Source organism: Tursiops truncatus, chromosome 15 (genome assembly GCF_011762595.2).
Source record: "Tursiops truncatus isolate mTurTru1 chromosome 15, mTurTru1.mat.Y, whole genome shotgun sequence".
Lineage (NCBI taxonomy): Eukaryota > Metazoa > Chordata > Mammalia > Artiodactyla > Delphinidae > Tursiops > Tursiops truncatus.
Genome location: NC_047048.1, coordinates 3,467,189 through 3,490,026, shown reverse-complemented (window position 1 = coordinate 3,490,026; position 22,838 = coordinate 3,467,189). Strand labels below are relative to the sequence as shown.

The following is a 22,838-nucleotide window of genomic DNA, read 5'->3' as shown; positions in this document are numbered from 1 at the left end:
ACTTGCAACATCTGAACGAACGACGTGAAAAAACTGAAAGCCGAGCATTAATTGGCATCTTGGCAAATTGAAAAAAAGCATTTTCTCTAGGTGTCACATCCTCAACCCTGGCCTCCCTGGACCCAAGTCCGGAGGGCCAGGCAGGGCCGGGTGGGCCGGGCCGGGCAGCCCGGGCGGGCAAAGGGTGTCGCCGGGGCTCGCAGGTCTGGGTTGGTCCCATCCTGGGAGGGTCAGGTGTCCTTTGGCACGCCCCGCACCAGTGCCCCACGGCTCTGCTCCGCGCACCACCTGTTGCTTCTCGGAAAGCATCCTGGGGCCGGGACGCCAGCCAGAGGCGTCCGCCCCTGCGGCACCCGCCCGGCCCCCATCAGCTTCCTTGGCGGCGGATGTTTCTTAGGGCGTCTGGGGGGGCAAAACCGGCCGGGGGCGGAGGCAGGAGCTGGCCGGAGCCTGGGGGCGTGGCCAGGAGCGTGGCCGGAGTTGGGGCGTGGCGGAGCCCGCGAGGGGCAGGGCGGGAGCCTGGGGGCGTGGCCAGGAGTAGGCCTGGATGTTGGGCGTGGCGGAGCGGGTGGGCTGGAACTTTCGAAGCAGCAGCACCACCTGGTGGCCGAGCCCCGCCAGGCGCCCGGGGAGCTGGGGCGCAGCCTTGGGGTTTGGTTTACAAGCGGGCCGGGGCCTGACTTGAACGGAACAGTGGTAGAAAGCGCTTGAGAGGAGGGGGTGTCTCCCCCACTTGGTGTAAGAGCAAAGCGCACCCGGACTTGCTCCCAGTAAGGCTTCTGGCGGCAGGTATGGTGGTCACTGGGAACACTTTGCTGGGTGCCCTGCCCTTCCCCCTGCTCGTAGGAGGCTGCAGGTCTGCAAAGGTGACAGCACCTCCAGCCCACCCAGCAGGAGCCCCAGAGCCCCAGCCTTACCGTCTTCAACTTAGGAGCAGGAGAAGGTCTAAAAAAATGTCACTGACCAAACCCATTTCCCCAGTGGCAGCTGCCGCCTCGGGGAGGTCGACACTGCTTCCTTTCTGACTGACCGCATGTGTGTTTGTTAGTGATCTGTGGTTTCTGTACCATGTGGGACATGGACTGAATGGGGCTCGGCCCTGACACATGGGGATTAGGTGAGAAGGCAGAGCACCAGGTGAAGGGCCCTCCCAGCCCCACGGCCAGCTCTCGCCGCCCAGCAGCACTGCGTCCCCTGGACTCTGCAGCAGCTACGTGGCTGCCCGTGGGGCTCCCTGCTTCCTGGGTGGAGGAAAAAAGGACAGACCCCGTCTTGTTCACGCAGCCATTTTTGTAAAGATTTATTTTCGCCGTATCTCTTCTTGCCCCCAAACAAACAAGGACCGGCAGGACGCAGACCAGGCAGCTTCCACCCAGCCCCAAGAGGAGCTAAAGCCGAGAATCAGTGCTGTGTCACTACACAGCTCAGTGTGGCCACGGGAGAAGGGGGTTAAGAGAAAAGACAGACACACAGAGGCCAAAGGCTGAGACTGTGACAGCCTCCCTGACCGCTGAAGCCATGGCCGGTAATACCAGGCTCTCAGCCTGCAGCCCTGCCTGGTATCCACCTGGTCCCTTCACCCCGGCAGGAGGCCTGCCTCCCTCTCCACCAGCCGGCTGACCGTACGCAGGACCAGGGGCAGGGCCGTGTTGGTGTCACGGTGATAGCGGGGCTCGGACACCTCCACACTGGGCGTGAACACAAACTGGGCCACGCTGGGCATCTTCAGCAGGTTCAGCAGCTCGGTGGCCCGCGTGTGGATGGCTCCCACGCCCTCCTCACCGGGCGTGGAGCCCGTGGCTGCGCTCTGGGCCAAGGTCCTCATCTTTGACAGGAGCAGGGAGACCCTGGGGACGAGGGAGTCCCAGCCCATCAGCTGCAGGTGCACCCCTCACACGGGCAGGGGTGTCGTGGAGGGACCAGCTGCCAGGAGCACCCAGCTAGCGTGGTCTTGGCTGGGAGAGATGAGGCGGCAGTGCTGACACAGCCCACGCCACCTGCGTCCAACCAGAAGGGCTTTTGGGGACAGGACAACCTCCAACGCCGTTCCCTTTCCCAACGGGAAGCCTGTAGCTTTCCCTCCGCCCACCGGGAACTGGTACCTGGGAATCAGGTCTTGGCTCCGAGAGGCCAGCTTGGTCAGTGTGGTCATGAGCACAGTGATGACCTGCGGAGGACACTTGGGGAGGGTGGTGGAGGGCCGCGACTGGGTGACCTCAAAGAGCAGGGCCTCCAGGGCTTCGAAGAAGTTGTTGATCTGCTCCACGGTGCAGCGCCGGTCCCAGGACACCGACAGGTACTCGCCGATGGCCCACACCTGGGTGGGGGACAGCACTTCAGCCCTGTGACAGGCCCGCACGTCAGGTGCAGGCTGGGGCGGGGCAGCGGCTGCCTCACCACGGATGTGAGCACGTGCCCGCCGCTGCGGGGGCCGCCCACGAACTCCAGCAGCTCCTTCGCCTGCTCGACCACCAGTGGAGGATGCAGCTTGCACAGGGCCGGGAACTGGGAGCTCAGCACCCTGCGCGAGAGGACCCGTGGGCTGTGCTTGCCCCACACAGACCCCAGCCCCGCGGCCCGGCCCGAGGAGAGCTGGGCGGTGGCGGGAAGCCCCCGAGCACCAGGTGGAGGTAAAGGTAGTCCCGGCCCCGCCAGGAACCTCTTGCCCCACCAGGGAAGAGGCTGGGCTGGAGCGGGGATGAGCCCGCATAAACTGGGCCTTCAGCAAGGGGGACACACGTTCTGGAAGGCTCCGTGGACGAGGGGCTTGGGTGGGCAGGGAAGGGTGCGTACAGTGGCCGAGAAAGTGCCGAGGCTGGGCTGGGGTCGGTGGCAGCTGGGGAACCGCTGCCGTGAGGGGCAGAGCGCGCGGGGTCAGTGAACCCGTCCAGGGCTGGGCCATGGAGCCGCAGGAGGGGCGAAGCCCGCCAGGAGGGACCCACCTGTGCACACCGGCTTCGTACCCTGGGACCTGGTAAAGCGAGTCGCTTCGTTCCAGGAGCAGCAGTGCCAGCTGGCTGGCCAGGGCCCCGTCAGCAAACTGGGGGAGAGAGAGACTGCGTCCCACCCCCGGGAACACCTCTGCTCCGGACCTGGCTGGCTGCTGCCCTGGGGGCTTCTCTCGGCCCCAGTTCTGGGAGGGACAGGAGCCAGGCTGGGGCTGGTGTGAGCTGCCCTGTCTGCTGTGATGGACTGGCCCCTCGGCCACTGAGGAAGCTGGGGCCCTGTGGGTCCTAGCTCCAGCAGGCCCTCTGCTGCAGGGACAGAGGCCCCAGGAAGCGGGCTCACCTGTGTCACCGCCGAGAAGAACGCCCGGAGCAGGGTGGGCACGGCCTCAGCGCACTGGACCACCCGGGCGCAGCCGGCCAGGGGCTGCAGCAGCCGGTAGAGCGGCGTCAACCTGGGGACACATGGCCCAGCCCTGAGCACACGCCTGTTCCCTGTCCGCCTGGGGACCCGGCTCTGGGAGCGCCTGCTCTGCCCTCATCAGAGGCCACCCTGCGCATCTCCTAATGCACGGCCTGCTCCCTCTGTGGCCGCCCTGCTCCCGTGGCACACGGGAGGGCTGGAATGCGGCTGGGGGCAGGAGGCCGTGGTCCAGTCCTGGCCCGCCACCCCTAGGCTGTGCTAAGCCTCCCTTTCCCCACCTGTGGCAAGGAGTGAGCACAGCGCCTACCCCACAGGGCGACAAGGACGGGATCAGGAAACTGAACGAGCAGACCACAAGCCAGGTGCCCAGGAAGCGCTTGGCCACGTGGCCGGCGCCTGTTGGGTGGGGGGTCACCAGAGCTGTCTCTCCAGGTCAGAAGGCACCAGGGAGCTCTCGTGTCCCACGTGGGGCCTGGGACGCCCGGCAGCGAGCCCTACCTCTCCACGGTCCCGCTGGCGTGGGCACGCAGCAGGTGCTGGAAAAGACCCTGCACCTGCGAGTCCCGGAGGGCCTCCAGGCAGCCGGGGGCCCTGATGGAGACGTCCCAGGGAGGCCTCTCAGATGCAGCCTGCAGCGACCTGCGAGCAGAGAGACTCCTGAGGCCGGGCTCGCATGTGGGCTCTGGCCCAGGCCAGAAGAAGCTGGACTCGGCCCCTGCCCTCGTGGTACCCACTGGCCAGGGAGAGACTAGAGTGGACGTCACCGTAACATCACTGTGCCCTGACCCAGCCAGGAGCTGCAGGATGACCCAAAAAGGCCTGGGGGCCGGGCCCCTGGGAGGCTGCGTGGCTGAGTGAAAGACAGGCTGGGCTCCGGGGCTGCCGTCAGGGCGGCGAAGAGGTGCAGAGACACTCTGCGTGGGAGACAGCAGGAGCGGCCGGGGGCAAGGAGGGACAGGGACAGGGCAGACACGGTCAGAACAGTGAGCAGCGGGGCCGGGCAGGGGCTCACCTGAGCTGCAGGTCCAAGGCTGCGGTCAGACAGGGCAGGTCCAGCAGCAGGTGGAGCATCTCCACGGCCGTCCCTGCGTCAACCAGCGATGGGAGCAGCGCCACGAAGTCAGAGGTGAGGGGCGGGCTGTTCCAGGCCAGGAACTGTGGGGACAAGCAGTGCAGCTCTAGTGGGAGCCCGGAGGGCATGGCCAGCCCTGCCACCTCCTGTTTCACTGTGACCCAGGAGTTGGAAAATATGCCCTTCAACTTTCTTCCCCCTCATTCTTTTTGCTTCTGCACTCACTTTTGTACCAACCACCTAAATCACTTTCCATTTATCATCGTTTATTTTCCTGATTAAAGAACTCAGTCTCTGATTTTGGAAAGGCCACGCAGTGACACGCCAATCACAAAAGACACATCAGGAGTTCCCTGGTGGCACAGTGGTTGAGAATCCACCTGCCAGTGCAGGGGACACGGGTTCAAGCCCTGGTCTGGGAAGATGCCACATGCCGCAGAGGACCTAAGCCCGTGTGCCACAACTACTGAGCCTACACGCCACAACTACTGAGCCTACACGCCTAGAGCTGTGCTCCACAATGAGAAGCCACCACAATGAGAAGCTCGTGCACCACAACAAAGAATAGCCCCTGCTCGCCACAACCAGAGAAAGCCTGCGCGCAGCAACGAAGACCCAATGCAGCCAAATACAGAAAAAAAAAAACCAAAAAAACCCATCGAAGACAAAGGTGCCAAACAGCTGAACACACCCGGCAACGCTCCCCAGTGAAGAGATGCTAACCTGCACCAACTCTGCGAGCCCAGCCACCAAGCCAGGCCCGACCTCGCCTTCCTGAGGGCACGGGCGCCCCCAGCCCATGCCAGGACACTGCCCCAGGGGCCCTGCACACCCCAGGCCCCCAAGCCCCTGCTCTGGTTCATGGATGACCAAGCATGCCTTGAAGAGGTTGGGGAAGCTTGTCCTGAGAATGCCAAGGCTTCTGCCGAACAGAGGCAGGCTGTCCCTGCAGAACTGGACGAACTCGAAGGCCAGCATCGGACTGTGGAAGTGTTCAGCGGGGATCCTGGTGAAGAGGTGCTGGTAGACGGCTTCCGCATCCACTGCGGCGGCCTCCCCTGAAAGGCAGTGGGCTCCGTCAGGGCAGAAGGCCTTGGGTGCTGCCGGGGGCCCCCCGAACCTCGGGCCAAGCCTCCAGGGCCACACGTGTCTGCGGGACACCAAAGGCAGACACGTCCGCCCTTCGCAAGCACGGGAAGAGCCAGCTGAGCCGGATCCGGGTCTTCCCAGGTGTCTCTGGCCAGAGACCCACCCTCTGGTTACGCTACGGGGATCGTTCCTTGGAAGGGGCTGGTTTCACGGCACCTTCCAGGAAACTCTCGTGGCAAAGAGAGTTCAAGATCAACACAGACTTGGTAACGTTTTAACTTGCTACTTAAATCCATCTAAAAGTTCCCACCGTCGAAGTGCTAAGGGCTCATCAGATCAGTGCTGCTCTACAGGCGAAGGAAGGGGGCAGCGTGCAGGGGAAAGCCGCCCTCCCCGCGAGCGGGTCTGCTCCCACGGGAGGGCGGAGGCTCACCGTGGTGCAGGAAGAACTGGGCGACGGGCAGCAGCGCCCGCACCCAGGCTGGGTCCCCGCGCAGGCGCGTGTGCAGGGGCTTCAGGCAGGAGAGGGTGCGGTACAGGAAGGAGGGGTCCTGCTGGCAGAGCACGTCCAGCACCAGCACAGCCTCCACCAGACACTGCGGGGACCCGAGGAGGCCGCTCAGACAGAGCTGGGAGGGAGCGCCCGCCCGCCCGCCCGCCGGGCACTCACTGCTTTCTGCAGGTCTGAGTCTGCCTTCTTCAGGGCTCCTGGGGGAGGGAAGAAAGCCACCTGGTCTCTGTGTCCCCATCAGAACAGCCGAACAAGAAGGTGCCCCGTGTTCTGGAAGCTGGAGGAGAGGCCGGGGAGCCCACAGCTGGGAGCGACCGCAGCGCAGACACGAGGTGGGGACCGAGCGCCACGGGCCGCGGACAGGAAGGGTGGCCCCGGGACTCACGCCGGTTACTCTGCTCCAGCAGGCGCTGGCAGTACTCGAAGGCCTTCTCCCGCAGCCATTGCTGGGGCGGCAGCAGGTGTCCGGCGGTGGAGGCGGCCGAGAGCACGGACAGGGTGGAGCCTTCCAGCTCCGACTTGTCGTCTGGGAGAGAGAACGAGGGCTCAGGACAGAGAAGGACTCCGCAGGGTGCGAGGAGGGCTGCCGTCGCCGCCTGCCAAGGCCTGCGCCCTGTCCCGCCTGCTGCCACCCCAACGGGACGCGGTGGTGTAGATGAGCCCAGACCGTCTATAACTGCTAGTGGCTCGCAGAGGAGGAAGAGTTTGGAGAAGCTGTTGCAACAGTCCTGTCGACATCTGGCTTCTCAGCACGTCTGGGAAAGGCCTGCTGGAGACCACAGGGCTCAGCCAACGTCGCCCAGGGGCCCAGCACGTCCTGCCTGCGTCCTACCTGCGTCCGGGGCGCTGGAGCCCCCAGGGCCGCTGTCCAGCAGCCAGGCCCGCAGCATGGAGAAGGCCTGCACGTTCAGCCACTGGTCCTCCGTGAAGCGCTGGCCCGTGGACAGCACCGTGAAGAAGTCCGTGGCCACTGCCCCGTCCACCTCGGTGACAGGGCCCAGCTGCAGGAGGCAAGGAAGGTCAGCCGGCGCTGCAGGGCCCGGGAAGGGCCAAGAACAGGCGGCATGGGGCGCGAGCCACCGCCCTGGCCGTCCACGCTTCTCCGGGACCACGGGCACCCCGCCCCCACCCAGGGTGCGTGAGCGCAGGCACTTGAGCTGAAAACGCAGCCCTCGGTCAAATACGGTCCCTGCCCGCGTGTTCCGGGCCTCAACCCACAGAGCGCGCCACAGGCTCGGGGGCTGTGACCCAAGGCACCCCCGCATGCCCGAGTGGAGCGAGGAGAGCGCGCTCGTTCTGGAACCAGGAAGGAGGAGCGGGTGGCGGCCTGCAGGCCAGGCCGGCTGAGGCAGCCTGGGGACACGGAGCTCCGAGTGCCCCAGCCTCACCTGCCGGGCTCTAGGTGTGGAGAAGAAGCCCCCGGAGGAGTGGGCGACCGCCTGCTGGACGCTGGCGTAGCGGAGCCAGTCCCCCAGCCGCTTGCTGAGCGCCCTGGTCTGCTCTGTGCAGGGCGGGGGTGACACCGCAGGAACCGAGTTAAGTCCCGCAGGCTCGCGCTGCCTGGGCTGCCGCAGGTCTTCCTAGGAACCAGCAGCAGCCCTGGCGGCCCCTCGCCCCCAGTGGCGGGATGTGTGCAGACCTTCACGGAGGGCGTCCGGGGCCAGGCTGGTGACCTTGGACACGATAGGGAGGAGGTGCCTCAGGCTGGGCCCCTCGGGCTGCCGGCTCTCCAGGACCTTGAGGACGCGCTGGGCCAAGCTCCTGACCTGCTGTTGGTCACCCTGCAAACCCCACAGCAGAACGTGTTCCTGCGCGTCACGAATGCCACCTGGTTCGGGCGTCCGGAACGTCACGAGGGCAGCCCCGGCCCTGCAGCCTGAATCAGCCTCACAGCCCTGGCTCATCCCCCCACCCGGAATGGGGGTGGAGCGGGGAGGGCTGCTGGGTGACAAGGGCCCAGCCGAGCCTGCCCGCCCCACGGGGAGCACGCAGCCTGCTGGTTCATCGAGGCCCCAGGGCCACCAAGGGCAGGGTGGCGGCAGTCACGTTACCTGGGCCAAGAGCACAGAGGCCACGAGGCCCAGCTGCCGCGTGTTCTGGATGTGGTCACAGGAGAGGCTCAGGCTGTCGCAGGGCGACATCTCTCTCAGGACAGCGGCGCAGAGCAGCTGGAGCTGCTCGGGGCAGGTAGGCGAGCAGAGGGTGGTCTGCAGCAGTGCCAGGCAAGGCCTCTCCAGCCTGGGGGGAGGGGGCGTGTCACCCCCCCGGGGCCGGGCCAGGCAGCGCCCCCACCCCGCGATGCCCCAGGGACGCGTGCGCTCACCTCCTGTTGTATTTCGTGGCCGAGACGATGAGGAAGAGCCTCCGCAGGGCGTCCGGGGCGTCGGGACCCCAGTCCTCCTCTCGCAGTAGCGCACAGACCCGGGCACAGAGCCTCCCCAGCTCCTCGTCCCGGAGCTCCCTAAACAAAGACGACGGCGTCGGCAACCCGGCGACGAGGGACCCGGAAACGCCGCCCTGAGCTGTGACAGGACGGCTCTCGGGCTGGGGACCGGCCCTGCTGAGCAGAGAACAAGCCAGGTGTCGCGGAGGAAGGTGGTTCCAGCACCACCGGGCCTCTTGTGACGAACCCGCTGACTGGGTACCCGGCCTGGGTCCTTGCTCCCCCCACCAGGCGGGGGACCCTCGCTCCAGCAGTTACTACGGCAAACCACGCGTTCGGATTGTTGTTCCAGGACCAGAAGCACAAACCGATTGGTTTACGAGTCAAAAGTAAGGGGGGTTTAGTCTGAAACCAGTTGCTTTTCAAAAGATTCCTTCAGTGAGCCTTTAACTTCTGGGAACAAGAATTAAATGAAAGGTCAAATGTTATGACACATTACTCTAATACTTAATTGAAAAATCTATCTATTGAGCACTTGTAACAGGTAAGATGCTGAAGCAAGCCTCAAAACGAAGCCTGGTTCTAGGCTTACTCCAGCCCCAGAGGCAAGAAAAAGCAACGTGGCCCCAAGCCACCGCGCTGGGAGCTGCTGGGGGGCTCTTGGCAGGGCCCTTACACAGCTGGGCCCCCGCCGCGGGTCCCCGAAGACCACCAAGTCCACTCTGCTCGAGCTCGGGGTCTGCGATTCTGACCTGAGAGAGACGGCGCATCCCCAGGCTGTGGGGCTGAGGAGAATGTCCGAGCACCCCGTGGGCTGGGGGTCCCGGGCGGCGGCTTGGGTTTCCCGTTCTCACCTGAAGGCTGGCAGACAAATCCCAATGGCTTCCCCACCACGCCTCGCCTCCCACCCCCGTTTCCATTTTTTCACTTAATCTGGCCAGAGTGGGATTCAGCCACCTACAAACACAAGCAAAGGCGCGTGTGGACGAGGAGGGAGGAGACTGAGTTGAGAGGCCGGGTCCAGGTCTGCTGCTCCCCGCGGCGACGGCCGAGGGAGAAGCTGCCACGCGTCCCGCAGTCAGTCATAACTGAGGCTCCTTCCCAGAACGGTGGTGCCCCTCGCCCGTACCCCAGATTAGTCCCTTCCAATGTATTCTCCAAGTCACCGGATTCTTTCTAAAAGGCAGTCTGCCTACACCGGTCAGTAGCTCTCCACTGCTTTCAGACCCAACCCCCAGGTGCGAGCGCAGCTCACAAGGCCGGCTCCTCCCGTTTCTCCTGCTTCCGCCCCTGGCACGGACCCTCTGCCTGAAACGCTCCCGACTGCTTCCCTCGCTGGCTGACGCACTCTGAGCTTCTGTTTAGTTGTCTTGTCCTTCAGGAAACCTCCCCTGGCCTTGCTGCTCCCCCCCACCCCAACCCAAGTCCCACTCTCTTCACTTGTTCTGCAGTTCACAAGTCATGCTTCTGATAACTTTCCCCAGCCTTGCTTTCCATCTCTGAAAAATACAGAGAGAAACTAAAATTTACTCCGAATCCTAACTCCCAAACTTTAGTAATCTGTTTTAAAGTCCCACCAAGAATCACCGGCTTAATTAAAGAAAAATAGTGAAAACTAGTAAGACTCAACTGATAGTTATTAACTTTCCTCAAATCCCAACAGAGAGGAATTCCCACCCACCCAAGACAGAAAGACAGAGAAATAGGAATTAAATAGTGAGGGCTGTTCCTTCTGCCTTTCAGTCTATACATTTCTGACCTTGAACAGAAGATGAGCTGGATGTTCTGAGTGGGTCTCAGTTCTCACGCGTCCCCTGGCAAGACCTCTAGGCTAGTAAGCATGTCGCATGCTGAGTGAGATGCCAGCGCTTAAAGATAATCTGTTTTCAGGGAGAGGAGAGCAAGGTGGCAGAGTAGGACACAGAGCTCACGGCCCACCACGAACACATAAAAAATACATCCACGCTGAAAGCAAACTGGAGACTGGCAGAGACTCCTGTGCAACCAAGGCTGTGAGAAAGATGCGAACGGACTCGGGAAGGAAGGGAAGAAAAGCGATCACATCGGGGCTCGTGCCCCTGGGAGGGGACACAGAGGAGGAGGGGGACGGCATGGGCTTGGAGCTCCTCCTTGGGGAGTGAGTGGTTCAGACCACATATTGGGGCACCCCAGCCTTGAGGATCCACACCGAGAGAATGAGTCACCATGGCTGGCTTGAAAACCAGTGGGACTAACGGCAGGGCTGTAAGAAGCCTAGACTCCACTCGTGAGGCGTGGGCGCCGGCTTGCTTACTCCTGGAATAAGGCGGAGGAAGCAGATGAAGCCTGCCCGGGGCTCTGGGGGTTTGCCCGGGATCGCCCCAGCCCCGCCCCAGCACCCGCCCCCGCCCTAGCACACGGCCCCGCCCCCGCCCCCCGCCCGAGCTGAGCACCTGCTCCGGCCCCTCTTGCTCCAGCACTGCTTCCCCTTTGGGGGCAAAGATGCCGCTGCTGGGAGCAGGGAGAGCGCACACTTGGAACAGAACCAGCTTGGACCCGACCCTCAGGACAGCTGCTCCAGCAAACTGGGACCCGCCCTGACAGGGCAGTCACGGCCACTGAACAGACAAGAAGCTCCAGCTCACACCTGGCTCTGGCTCCAGCCCCTTTACATCTCCAGCCACACCCCCTACCAAGGCGACAGCTGCCAGCACAGCCTGGGGGAAGACATGACTCTTGCCCACTTCAGCTCCAGCTCTCCCAGCAAAGTCAACGGGCACATGCAGACCGTACAGGGACGCTCCCACACGGGGACATGCCTTAAAGACTGGGATAGGTAACTGCTTCACCTAATTTCACAGAGACAGAAAAAGCCAAGCAAAATGAGAAGACAGGGGAATTTGTTTCAAATGAAAGAACAAGAAAAAAAAAATGAAAAAAAAAACAACCAATGGAACAGAGGTAAATAATTTACCAGATAAAGAGTTGAAAGCATTAGTAATAAGAACGCTACTTGAACTAGGAAAAAGAACAGATAAACATGGGACATTCCTGGTGGCCCAGTGGTTAAGAATCCGCCTGCCAGTGCAGGGGACACAGGTTCGAGCCCTGGTCCAAAACAGAGCAACTAAGCCCGTTCACCACAACTACTAAGCCTGCACTCTAGAGCCTGCATGCCACAACTACTGAAGCCCACGCGCCTGGAGCCCATGCTGCACAACAAGAGAAGCCGCCGCAAAGAGAAGCCTGTGCACTGCAACGAAGAGTAGCTCCCCTCGCTGCAACTAGAATGCCTGCGCACAGCAACGAAGACCCAATGCAGCCAAAAATAAAGAACTAAATAAAAGGATCCACCTGCCAATGCAGGGGACACGGGTTCGAGCCCTGGTCCAGGAATATTCCACATGCCACAGAGCAACTAAGCCCATGCGCCACAACTACTGAGCCTGCGTTCTAGAGCCCGAGCCACAACTACTGAGCCCACGTGCCACAACTACTGAGCCCGCGTGCCACAACCACTGAAGCCCGCATGCCTAGAGCCGGTGCTCCGCAACAAGAGAAGCCACCGCAATGAGAAGCCCGCGCACCACAATGAACAGTAGACCCCGCTCGCCGCAACTAGAGAAAGCCCGCGTGCAGCAACAAAGACCCAACACAGTCAAAAATAAATAAATAAAAAATTAATAAATTAAAAAAAAAAGAAAAACACATTAAAAAAAATGAGGACAGTTTAAGACATCTCTGGAACATTGTTAAGTGTACTAACATTCACATATAAGGGTCCCAGCAGGAGAAGAAGAGAGTCAAAAATGTATTTGATGAAATTATGACTGAAAACTTCCTGTGCCTAAAGAAGGAAACAGATATCCAGGTACAGGAAGCAAAGAGAGCCCCAAACAAGATGAACCCAAAGAGACCCACACCAAGACATACCATAATTAAAAGATGGCAAAAGTTAAAAAGAGAATTCTAAAGGCAGCAAGAGAAAAACAATCACATACAAGGGAACCCCCATAAGGCTATCCGTGGATTTTTCTGCAAAAACTTTTCAGACGAGAAACAAGTGTCATAAGATATATTTAAAGTGCTGAAAGGAAAAACTTACAATCTAGGATACTCTACCCAGCAATGTTATCATTCAGAATTAAAGGAGAGATAAAGAACTTTTCAGACAAGCAAAAACTAAAAGAGTTCATCAATACTACACTGACCCTAAGAGTTAAAGGATCTCCTCTATGTGGAAAAGGCTAGAACAAGAATTTACAGAAAAGGAAAAAGTCCCACCAGTAAAAGCAAATATATAGTAAAGGCTGTGGGTCAACTAATTAAATAAGCTAGTACAAAGTTCACCATATATGAACCCCATGGTAACCACAAATCAAAATCGATATCATGAAAATGACTATACTACCCAAAGCAATCTACAGGTTCAACGCAATCCCTATCAAGTCACCAATGGGATTTTTCACAGAACTAGAACAAGAAATTTTACAATTTGTATGGAAACACAAAAGACCCCAAATAGCCAAAGCAATCTTAAGAAAAGTAGAGCTGGAGGAATCAGACTCGCTGACTTCAGACTATACTACAAAGCTACAGTAATCAAGACAGTATGGTACTGGCACAAAAACAAAAATACAGATCAGTGGAACAGGATAGAAAGCCCAGAGATAAACCCACGCACATATGGTCACCTTATCTTTGACAAGGGAGGCAAGAATATACAATGGAGAAAAGACAGCCTCTTCAATACGTGGTGCTGGGAAAACTGGACAGCTATATGTAAAAGAATGAAATTAGAACACTCCCTAACACCATACACAAAAATAAACTCAAAATGGATTAAAGACCTAAATGTAAGGCCAGACACTATAAAACTCTCAGAGGAAAACATAGGCAGAACACCCTATGACATAAATCACAGCAAGATCCTTTTGACCCATCTCCTAGAGAAATGGAAATAAAAACAAAAATAAACAAATGGGACCTAATGAAACTTAAAAGCTTTTGCACAGCAAAGGCAACCATAAACAAAACAAAAAGACAACCCTCAGAATGGGAGAAAATATTTGCAAATGAAGGACAAAGGATTAATCTCCAAAATATACAAGCAGCTCATGCAGCTCAATATAAAAAAAACAAACAACCCAATCCAAAAATGGGCAGAAGACCTAAATAGACATTTTTCCAAAGAAGACATACAGATGGCCAACAAAGACATAAAAGGATGCTCAACATCACTAATCATTAGAGAAATGCAAATCAAAACCACAATGAGGTATCGCCTCACACTGGTCAGAATGGCCATGATCAAAAATCTAGAAACAACAAATGCTGGAGAGGGTGTGGAGAAAAGGGAACCCTCCTGCATTGTTGGTGGGAATGTAAATTGATACAGACACTATGGAGAACAGTATGGAGATTCCTTAAATAAACTAAATCAGGGCTTCCCTGGTGGCGCAGTGGTTGAGAGTCCGCCTGCTGATGCAGGGGACATGGGTTCGTGCCCCGGTCCGGGAAGATCCCACATGCCGCAGAGCAGCTAGGCCCATGAGCCATGGCCACTGAGTCTGTGCGTCTGGAGCCTGTGATCTGCAACGGGAGAGGCCACAACAGTGAGAGGCCAGTGTATTGCAAAAAAAAACAACAACAAAAAAAACCCAAAACTAAATCAGAACTACCATATGACCCAGCAATCCCACTACTGGGCATATGCCCTGAGAAAACCATAATTCAAAAGGAGTCATGTACCACAATGTTCACTGCAGCACTATTTACAATAGCCAGGACATGGAAGCAACCTAGGTGTCCATCGACAGATGAGTGGATAAAGAAGATGTGGCACATATATACAATGGAATATTACTCAGCCACAAAAAGAAATGAAATTGAGTTATTTGTAGTGAGGTGGATGGATCTAGAGTCTGTCATACACAGAGAAGTCAGTCAGAAAGAGAAAAACAAATACTGTATGCTAACGCATATATATGGAAACTAAAAAACCAGTACTGATGAACCTAGTGGCAGGGCAGGAATAAAAACACAGATGTAGGGAATGGACTTGATGACATGGTGGGGAAAGGGAAGCTGGGATGAAGTGAGTAACATTGACATATATACACAACCAAATGTAAAATGAATGGCTAGTGGGAAGCTGCTGAATAGAACAGGGAGATCAACTCGATGCTTTGTGACCACCTAGAGGGGTAGGACAGGGAGGGTGGGAGGGAGGCTCAAGAGGGAAGGGATATGGGGATACATGTATACACATGGCTGATTCACTTTGTGGTACACAGACACAACACTGAAGCAATTATACTCCAATAAACGTGAAAAAACAAAACAAAAAACAAACTCTCAAGGTAAGAAAGACAAAGAAGAACGGAGAAGAACTATAAAAAACGACTAGAAAACAAGCAACAACATGGCAATAAATACATACCCATCAATAGTAACCTTAAATATCAGTGGACTAAACACTCCAATCAAAAGACATAAGGTGACTGACTGGATAATGAAACAAGACCTATCTATATGCTGCTTGCAAGAGACTCACTTCAGAACTAAAGACACACACAGACTGAAAGCAAGGGGATGGAAAAAGACATTTCATTTAAATAGAAACAACAAAGCTGGGGCAGCAGTACTCATATTAGACAAAGTAGACTTTAAAACAAAGTCTGTAACAAAACCCAAAGAAGGGCATTATGTAATGATAAAGATAGTAGGGGACTTTAACACCCCACTTACATCAATGGACAGATCACCCAGACATAAAGTCAGTAAGGAAACAGTAGTCTTAAATGACACATTAGACCAGTTGGACTTAATTCAACTGGGCATCAATATCTACAGGACATTTCATCCAAAAACAGCAGAATACACATTCTTTTTAAGTGCACATGGAATGTTCTCCAGGATAGATTACATGCTAGACCACAAAACAAGTCTCAACAAATTTAAGAGGATAGAAATTATATCCAGCATTTTTTCTGACCACAACCGTATAAAACGAGAAGTCAATTACAGGAAGAAAAATGGGGTAAACACTAACATGTAGACACTCAACAACATGGTACTAAAAAACCAATGGGTACATAAAAGAAATCAAAAAGGAAATAAAAAATACCTCAAGACAAATGAAAATAAAAACACATTCCCAAATCTATGGGATGCAGCAAAAGAAATTCTAAGAGGGAAGTTTATAGCAATACAGGCGTACCTCAAGAAACAAGAAAAATCTCAAACATCCTAACTACCTACCATCTAAAGGAATTAGAAAAAGAAGAAACAAAGCCCGAAGTCAGCAGAAGGAAGGAAATAATAAAGATCAGAGAAGAAACAAAATACAGATCAAAAAAAAAACAAAACAAAAAACCCAATAAAAAAGACCAATAAAACCAAGAGCTGTTTTTTTTGTTTTTTTTTTTTGGCAGTATGCGGGCCTCTCACTGTTGTGGCCTCTCCCGTTGCGGAGCACAGGCTCTGGACGCGCAGGCTCAGCGGCCATGGCTCACAGGTCCAGCCACTCCGCGGCATGTGGGATCTTCCCGGACCGGGGCACGAACCCGTGTCCCCTGCATCGGCAAGCAGACTCTCAACCACTGCGCCATCAGGGAAGCCCTAAGAGCTGTTTTTTAAAAATATAAAATTGGTAAGCCTTTAGTCAGGCTGATCAATTAAAAAAAAAAAGAGAGAGGATCCAAATAAAATAAGAAAGAGGAGAAATGAAAAATGATATCGCAGAGATACAAACAACCATAAGAAAATACTACCAACAGTTATATGCCAACGAATTTGACAATCCAGAAGAAACTGCTACATTTCTAGAAACATACAAGTCCAAGACTGAATCAAGAAGAAATAGACAATCTGAACAGACCTATCACTAGTAGTGAAATTGAATTAGTAATTTAAAAAACTCCCTGGGCTTCCCTGGTGGCGCAGTGGTTAAGAATCCGTCTGCCAATGCAGGGGACATGGGTTCAAGCCCTGGTCCAGGAAGATACCACATGCCGCAGAGCAACTAAGCCTGTGTGCCACAACTGCTGAGCCTGCACTCTGGAGCCTGAGAGCCACAACTACTGAAGCCCGCGTGCCTAGAGCCTGTGCTCTGCAGCAAGAGAAGCCACCACAATGAGAAGCCCACACACCACAACGGAGAGTAGCCCCTGCTCACCGCAGCTAGAAAGAGCCCGTGCACAGCAATGAAGACCCAACTCAACTACAAATAAAGAGAATAAATAAATTTATTAAAAAAAACCCAAAAAAACAAAACTCCCAGTGAACAAAAGTCCAGGACCGGACAGCTTCAAGAGGGAATTCTGCCAGACATATAGAGAAGAGATAATACCCATCCTTCTCAAACTGTTCCAAATAACTGAAGGGGATGGAACACTCCCAAATTCATTCTATGAGGCCACAATTACCTTGATACCAAAACAAGACAAAGACACTACAAAAAAAGAAAATTACAGGCCAATATATTTGATGAATATAGACGCAAAAATTCTCAACAGAACATTAGCAAACCAAATTCAACAATAAAAAAAGATCCTAGGGAATTCCCTGGATGTCCAGTGGTTAGCATTCTGCACTTTCACTGCTGAGGGCGAAGGCTCAATCCCTGGTCAGGGAACTAAGATCCTGCAAGCTGTTCAGCACAGCCACAACAACAAAAAAATCATACACCACGATCAAGTGGGATTTATTCCAGGGTCACAAGCATGGTTCAATTTCTGCGAATCAATCAGTGTAATACACCACACTAACAAAAGAAAGGATAAAATTCACATGATCATCTCAATATATGCAGAAAAAGCATTTGACAAAGTTCAACACCCATTCATGATAAAAACTCTCATCAAACATCTCTCAGAGGGAACATCTCTCAGAGGGACCATCTCTCAACATAATAAAGGCCATTTATGACAAACCCACAGCTAACATCATATTCAACAGTGAAAAGCTAAAAGCTTTTCCTCTAATATCAGGAACAAGACAAGGATGCTCACTCTCATCACGTCTATTTAACACACTATTGGAAGTCCTAGCCACAGCAATCAGACTAGAAAAATAAATAAAAGGCATAAAACTTGGAAGGGAAGTAAAATTGTCACTATTTGCAGATGACATAATACCATATATAGAAAAGCCTAAATTTTCCACCAGAAAACTATTAGAATAAATAAATTCAGTAAAGTTGCAGGATACAAGATTAATATTCAGGGCTTCCCTGGTGGCACAGTGGTTGAGAGTCTGCCTGCCAATGCAGGGGACACAGGTTCGAGCCCTGGTCTGGGAAGATCCCACGTGCCACGGAGCAACTGGGCCCGTGAGCCACAAATACTGAGCTCTGTGCGTCTGGAGCCTGTGCTCCGCAGCAAGAGAGGCCGCGACAGTGAGAGGCCCGCGCACCGCGATGAAGAGTGGCCCCCGCTTGCCACAACTAGAGAAAGCCCTCGCACAGAAACGAAGACCCAACACAGCCAAAAATAAATAAATGAATAAATAAATTAAAAAAAAGATTAATATTCAGAAACCTGTTGTTTTTCTATACGTTAGTAAAGAACTATTAGAAAGGAAAAGCAAGAAAACAATCCTGTTAAAATCATGTGAAAAAGAATAAAATACCTAGGAATAAACTTAACGAAAGAGGTGAAAGACCTATACTCTGAAAGCTGTAAAACACTGACAGAGGAAACTGAAGATACTACAAAGAAATGGAAAGATATCCTATGTCCATGAATTGGAAGAATTAATATTGTTAAAATCTCCATACTACCCAAAGCAACCTACAGATTTAATGCAACCCCTATCAAAACACCCATGACATTTTTCACAGAACTAGAACAAATAATCCTAAAATTTATATGGAACTACAAAAGACCATGAATAGCCAAAGCAATCTTGAGAAAAAAGGACAAAGCTGGAGAGAGGTATCATGCTCCCTGATTTCAGACTATACTCTACTACAAAACTACAGTAATCAAAACAGTATGGTACTGGCACAAAAACACACACATAGATCAATGGGACAGAAAAAAGAGGGCCCAGAAATAAACCCACACACTTACAGTCAATTAATCTACGACAAAGGAGGCAAGAATATACACACACACACACAAACAATGAGGAAAAGACAGTCTCTTCAATGAGTGGTGCTGGTAAAACTGGACAGCTACATGTAAAAGAAAGAAATTGGAACATACTCTAACATCATATACAAAAGTAAACTCAAAATGGATTAAAGACCTAGATGTAAGATCGGAAACCATAAAACTCCTAGAAGAAAACACAGGCAGAACACTCTTTGACATAAATCATGGCAATATTTTTTTTGGATCTATCTCCTAAGGCAAAGGAAGCAAAAGCAAATATAAACAAATAGGACCTAATTAAACTTAAAAGCTTTTGCACAGCAAAGGAACCCTACCGAATGGGAGAAAATTTTTTCAAGTGATATGACTGATAAGGGATTAATATCCAAAATATATAAACAGCTCATACAACTCAATACAGATAAAAACTCAATTAAAAAATGGGCATAAGACGTGAATAGACATTTTTCCAGAGAAGACACACAGATGGCCAATAGGCACATTAAGAGATGCTCAACACAGCTAACTGTCAGAGAAATACAAATCAAAACCACAATGAGATAACACCTCACACCTGTCAGAATGGCCATCATCAAAAAGACCACAATAACAAATGTTGGTGAGAATGTGGAGAAAAGACAACCCTAGTTCACTGTTGGTGTGAATGTAAATTGGTGCAGTTGCTATGGAAAACTGTGGAAGTTCCTCAAAAAACTAAAAACTGAACTACCTACCATCCAGCAACTCCATTCCTGGGTATATATCCTAAGAAAACAAAAACACTAATTTGAAAAGGTACATACACCCCAATGTTCACAGCATTATTTACAACAGCCAAGATATGGAAGCAACCTAAGTGTCCATCAACAGATGAATGGATAAAGAAGATGTGATTATATATAGATATATATACACAATGAAATATTACTCAGCCATAAAAAAGTGAAATTCTACCATTTGCAACAGCATGGATGAACCTGGATGATATTATGCATAGTGAGATGAGTCAGACAGTGAAAGACAAATACTGTATGTTATCATTTACAATGCAGAATCTAAAAAATGCAACTAATGAATACAACGAAACAGACTTATAGATATAGAGCACATACTAGTGGTTATCGGTGGAGAGTGGGAATTGGGGAGGGGCAAGATAGGTGTAGGGGGTTAAAAGGTACAAACTATGTATTAAACAAGCTATAGATATATTGTATAGCACAAGAAATATAGCCAATATTTTAGAATAATTTTAAATAGAGTATAATCTATAAAAATATTGAATCACTATGTTGTACACCTGAAACTAATATTGTAAATCAACTATACTTCAATTTTTGAAAAAAGATATCTATTTTTCTTTAATACAGCTCTCCTAAATTCAAGTGAACTTGAATTGGAATACTGGAACTTGAATATTGGAATATCTGTCCAGGATTGAAAGAAATACAGACTTTTTTGGACTTGGTGGGGAGATGGTGCTACAAATCCTCAAAACACTTGCTTAACACACTTTTAGGGGTTATTCTGACCATATCAAACGTCTACCCTGTTTACAGCCTTTTGAAACTAATATGCATTCAAGATCTTGCTTCCCTAAGATCAGAGGCGCCTCAACCAGCCTAATCCTTCCCAGCAACTGGTCCAGCTCCGAATCCAGTTTTTTTTTTTTTTTTTTAAACCATGGTTCTGGCCGCATTTTCTTCTCTTAAAGTAGCAACAAGTCATGGGGTTTTAGTCCGAGCTTACATCTGCTTTCTCCCATGAGTGGCTAGTTGGTGAGGAAGGGGCTACCGACTTAGTGAGAGTCCAGAGCCAGCTCGGGGTCCTAAGACGCTGGGTAATTTCTCAATACATTCAATGCATCCACAAGAGAGCGGATCTTTCTATATAGCAAAATCCTCCATGGCTCCCCAAAGCCCTCTCAAGGTACCGAACTCATGGGCTTTGCACAGGGCTCGCCATGACTCAATCCAGCAGGCTCTCCAGCGTCTTGACCCTGAAGCTTTCTTGACCCTGAAGCAACTGACAGCTCTGGACCCCACTTCCTGCCAGACGTGGGGGTCCGCAGTCGACAAGCCTTTGGCCAATCCATCAGCGGGGGCCCACCCCACTTCATTTCCACTCATCCTTCAGAGCGCTCTCAGGAGCCACCTCCTCCGGGGACCAGCTCGACCCTCCCCGGACCTCCTCACGCCGTGCCTGGCCCGCGTGGCCTCCCCGACCTGAGTCTCTAAAGTGGGTTCAAAGGGGGCTCTTTCGAGTCGCCGCGCGCAGGCCCGGCTCTGAGACCCACCACCAAGTGCCCGAAGGGAAAAGGTCGGACGCACCTGGCCTGGCGGAGCAGACTCTCCGCCCCCGTCGTGAACATCCTCCTCCTCCTGCTGCTGCTGCTGCTGCTGGCTGCCGCTGCCGCCGCCGCCGCCGCCGCCGCCGCCGCCGCCCGGAGAGGAGCCCTGGCGCTCCGCACGCTGGCGACTCCGGGAGAAAAGCCCGCAGCAACGCCGGCTTCCGGGTCGCGTCCCGTGCAGCGTCCCGTGGTGCATCACGTGAGCAGCGGCGCACAGGCCGTCGACCAATGGGCTTTGACGGAGCGTCTCAGCCGGGGGCGGGGCCGTCAGCGCGAGGGCTGCCGGTCGGGGCTGGGTTTGGGTCGCGTTCCGGCACTTTGGACCGCGGGATTCCGGGACCTCGAGACCCCGGAACCTCCGCACCCCAGAACCATGGCACCCGGCACCCCGGTGCAGCTCCGGGCGCTGGGTGCCCGGGAGCTGTTAGGAGCGGCCTGTCACCGCTGGGCCTCAGCTCATCGCCCCAGTTCTAGGTTCTGTTCCACGAACACAGTCCGCTCCGCCGCCTGCAGGTCCCGTGTTCAGTGCGGCCTGAATATACTACACAGACTGCGGTCGTGGGCTGGGTCCGTGTCCTGCAGTTTGCAAGGAACAGCTGCAGCTGTCAGAAGTTCTTTTTTAAAGCTCTCATTTCATTTTGCACCCAACGTAGGCAGTACCTGCTGCTTTAAAAAATCTTATTCAATCCCCACCATAATCACAGACTATCAGTATCTCGTTTTACAGATAAGGCAACATGCTCAGAGAGGGAAGGTCAATTTCTAGTAATTCTGAGAGGTGTGTTGGCCACAGTATTTCCACCCTGCAGACTGCGCGGGGACACAGGGCGGTCCTCTGGGCAGTGACAATCCAGCGTGGTAAATGCTGTTACAGCCTAAAACAGGAGGAATACTTCGGGAAGGACAGGTGCCTAAGATGAGCCCAGAGGGTGTCAGACCAAGGGGTGGGAGGGGATGGCCTAGGCGGAGCTCCTGAAGGGAGCACGAAGGCCTGCTTCCTGTGGTTTCCATGCACCTCAGGGGAAACCTGCTGCTGGGCAGCAGAGTAGAGAATGGACTGGGGGGCCGTGGGGTGGGTGGGTGGAGAGAAGGGGCTGGTCCCGGAGAGGGAGGGAGGCTCCCTGAGCTAGGTAAGGGCCACGTGAATGGAGTCGTAGGCTGATTCAGTAACCGTTCAGGGGGAATTTGTAGCACCTGGTAACATGGACTTGGGTGAGAGGAAGAACGGAAAAAACAAGGGCAATAGCAGGTTTCTGCTTATGGGGTGGCGCCATTCACTCGACCTCGGGGCAGGAGGATGAGGAGGTTTGTGGAGTCATTCATTCAAGGAACACGCAACGACTGAGTCCCTGTGCTGTGCTCGTAGTGTTTTAGGTTCTGGGGAATGGGGACCGCGAGAGGCCAAGTCCCTGCCCTCATGGAATTTACAGCCAACAAAAACGACCATTATCAAATATACAATCACTCACGTGAGCCTAGTGGTGAAATGCTCTGAAGGGGCCATAAAGCCGAGTAAGAGAAGAGGGTTGAGGGAAAGTTGGATGTTCTTGGGATAGGGAGGGTCAGGGAGGCCTTGGAGGGGTGAGCAGTGGGGAAGACCCAGAATGGAGGGGAGGGGCGGGGGCGGGGTGGTGAGATGCTCTTACAGCGCCCAAGTGGAGATGTTGCGGGTGACTGGAGCTGAGGGTGAAGAGCCGGGAGCCAGTGGCGGCGGGTGAGGCGGTGAGAACGCATCTGCCCCGAGAGCGCATGGAGCGAGGCGGGCGCCCCCCCCCCCCCACGAGAGCCCCGAAGAGCCCCAGGGTGAAGAGGAAGGGAACTGGCGAAGGAAGCCTGGTTACAGGCCGTCTTTCTGGGAAGCCTGCTGAGCACCGCACCTTGGCCGTCTCACCTAACATGGCCGTCTCGCCCTGAGGACAGCGTAATTGTTATCATTTTGAAGGATGAGCTGGCTGAAGCTAAAAGACTGGCTAAGGGCCCTCATACGT

General features: G+C 53.8%; 2 protein-coding genes across 19 annotated transcripts in view; one reads left to right on the top strand and one right to left on the bottom strand.

Moving 5' to 3' along the window:
* The window catches only part of RADIL (Rap associating with DIL domain), a 73,935-nt gene extending 65,018 nt beyond the window's left edge, over nt 1-8,917 (top strand). For 7 of the 15 annotated variants that reach the window (XM_073791844.1, XM_073791837.1, XM_073791840.1 and 4 more), the window contains one exon: nt 1,341-8,917. The gene's annotated coding sequence lies outside the window, so the exon portion shown is untranslated. The remainder of the gene's footprint in view (nt 1-1,340) is intronic. The other 8 variants (XM_033840929.2, XM_033840928.2, XM_033840931.2 and 5 more) reach the window with 8 other exon arrangements.
* AP5Z1 (adaptor related protein complex 5 subunit zeta 1) lies at nt 1,286-21,246 on the bottom strand. 4 transcript variants are annotated; one of them, XM_073791847.1, is made up of 17 exons: nt 20,831-21,010; nt 8,365-8,598; nt 8,093-8,279; nt 7,681-7,822; nt 7,430-7,542; nt 6,874-7,042; nt 6,427-6,567; nt 6,201-6,238; nt 5,964-6,126; nt 5,321-5,499; nt 4,382-4,524; nt 3,868-4,008; nt 3,289-3,400; nt 2,943-3,040; nt 2,398-2,521; nt 2,103-2,317; nt 1,286-1,847 (listed from the first exon to the last, which is right to left on the bottom strand). In XM_073791847.1, the coding sequence occupies exons 1-17, from the start codon at nt 20,869-20,871 to the stop codon at nt 1,577-1,579; spliced, it is 2,511 nt and encodes an 836-aa protein (XP_073647948.1). In that variant the 5' UTR covers nt 20,872-21,010; the 3' UTR covers nt 1,286-1,576. The 4 variants fall into 4 exon arrangements, with proteins under 4 accessions (XP_073647948.1, XP_073647947.1, XP_033696829.1 ...); XM_073791846.1 differs by having other exon boundaries at nt 2,103-3,040; XM_033840938.2 differs by lacking the exon at nt 8,093-8,279 and having other exon boundaries at nt 2,103-3,040; nt 6,874-7,542; nt 8,365-8,502; nt 20,831-21,246.
* Nucleotides 21,247-22,838: the final 1,592 nt, after the last annotated feature.

Excerpts from the sequence above, each read along its gene's own strand:
- AP5Z1 (XM_033840938.2), bottom strand. The coding sequence starts at position 21,046 with ATGCACCACGGGACGCTGCACGGGACGCGACCCGGAAGCCGGCGTTGC. Across the intron at positions 5,500-5,963 it reads CCAGTTCTTCCTGCACCACG|GGGAGGCCGCCGCAGTGGAT; the intron begins GTGAGCCTCCGC and ends ACTGCCTTTCAG. Across the intron at positions 4,525-5,320 it reads GCTTCCCCAACCTCTTCAAG|TTCCTGGCCTGGAACAGCCC; the intron begins GCATGCTTGGTC and ends TTGTCCCCACAG.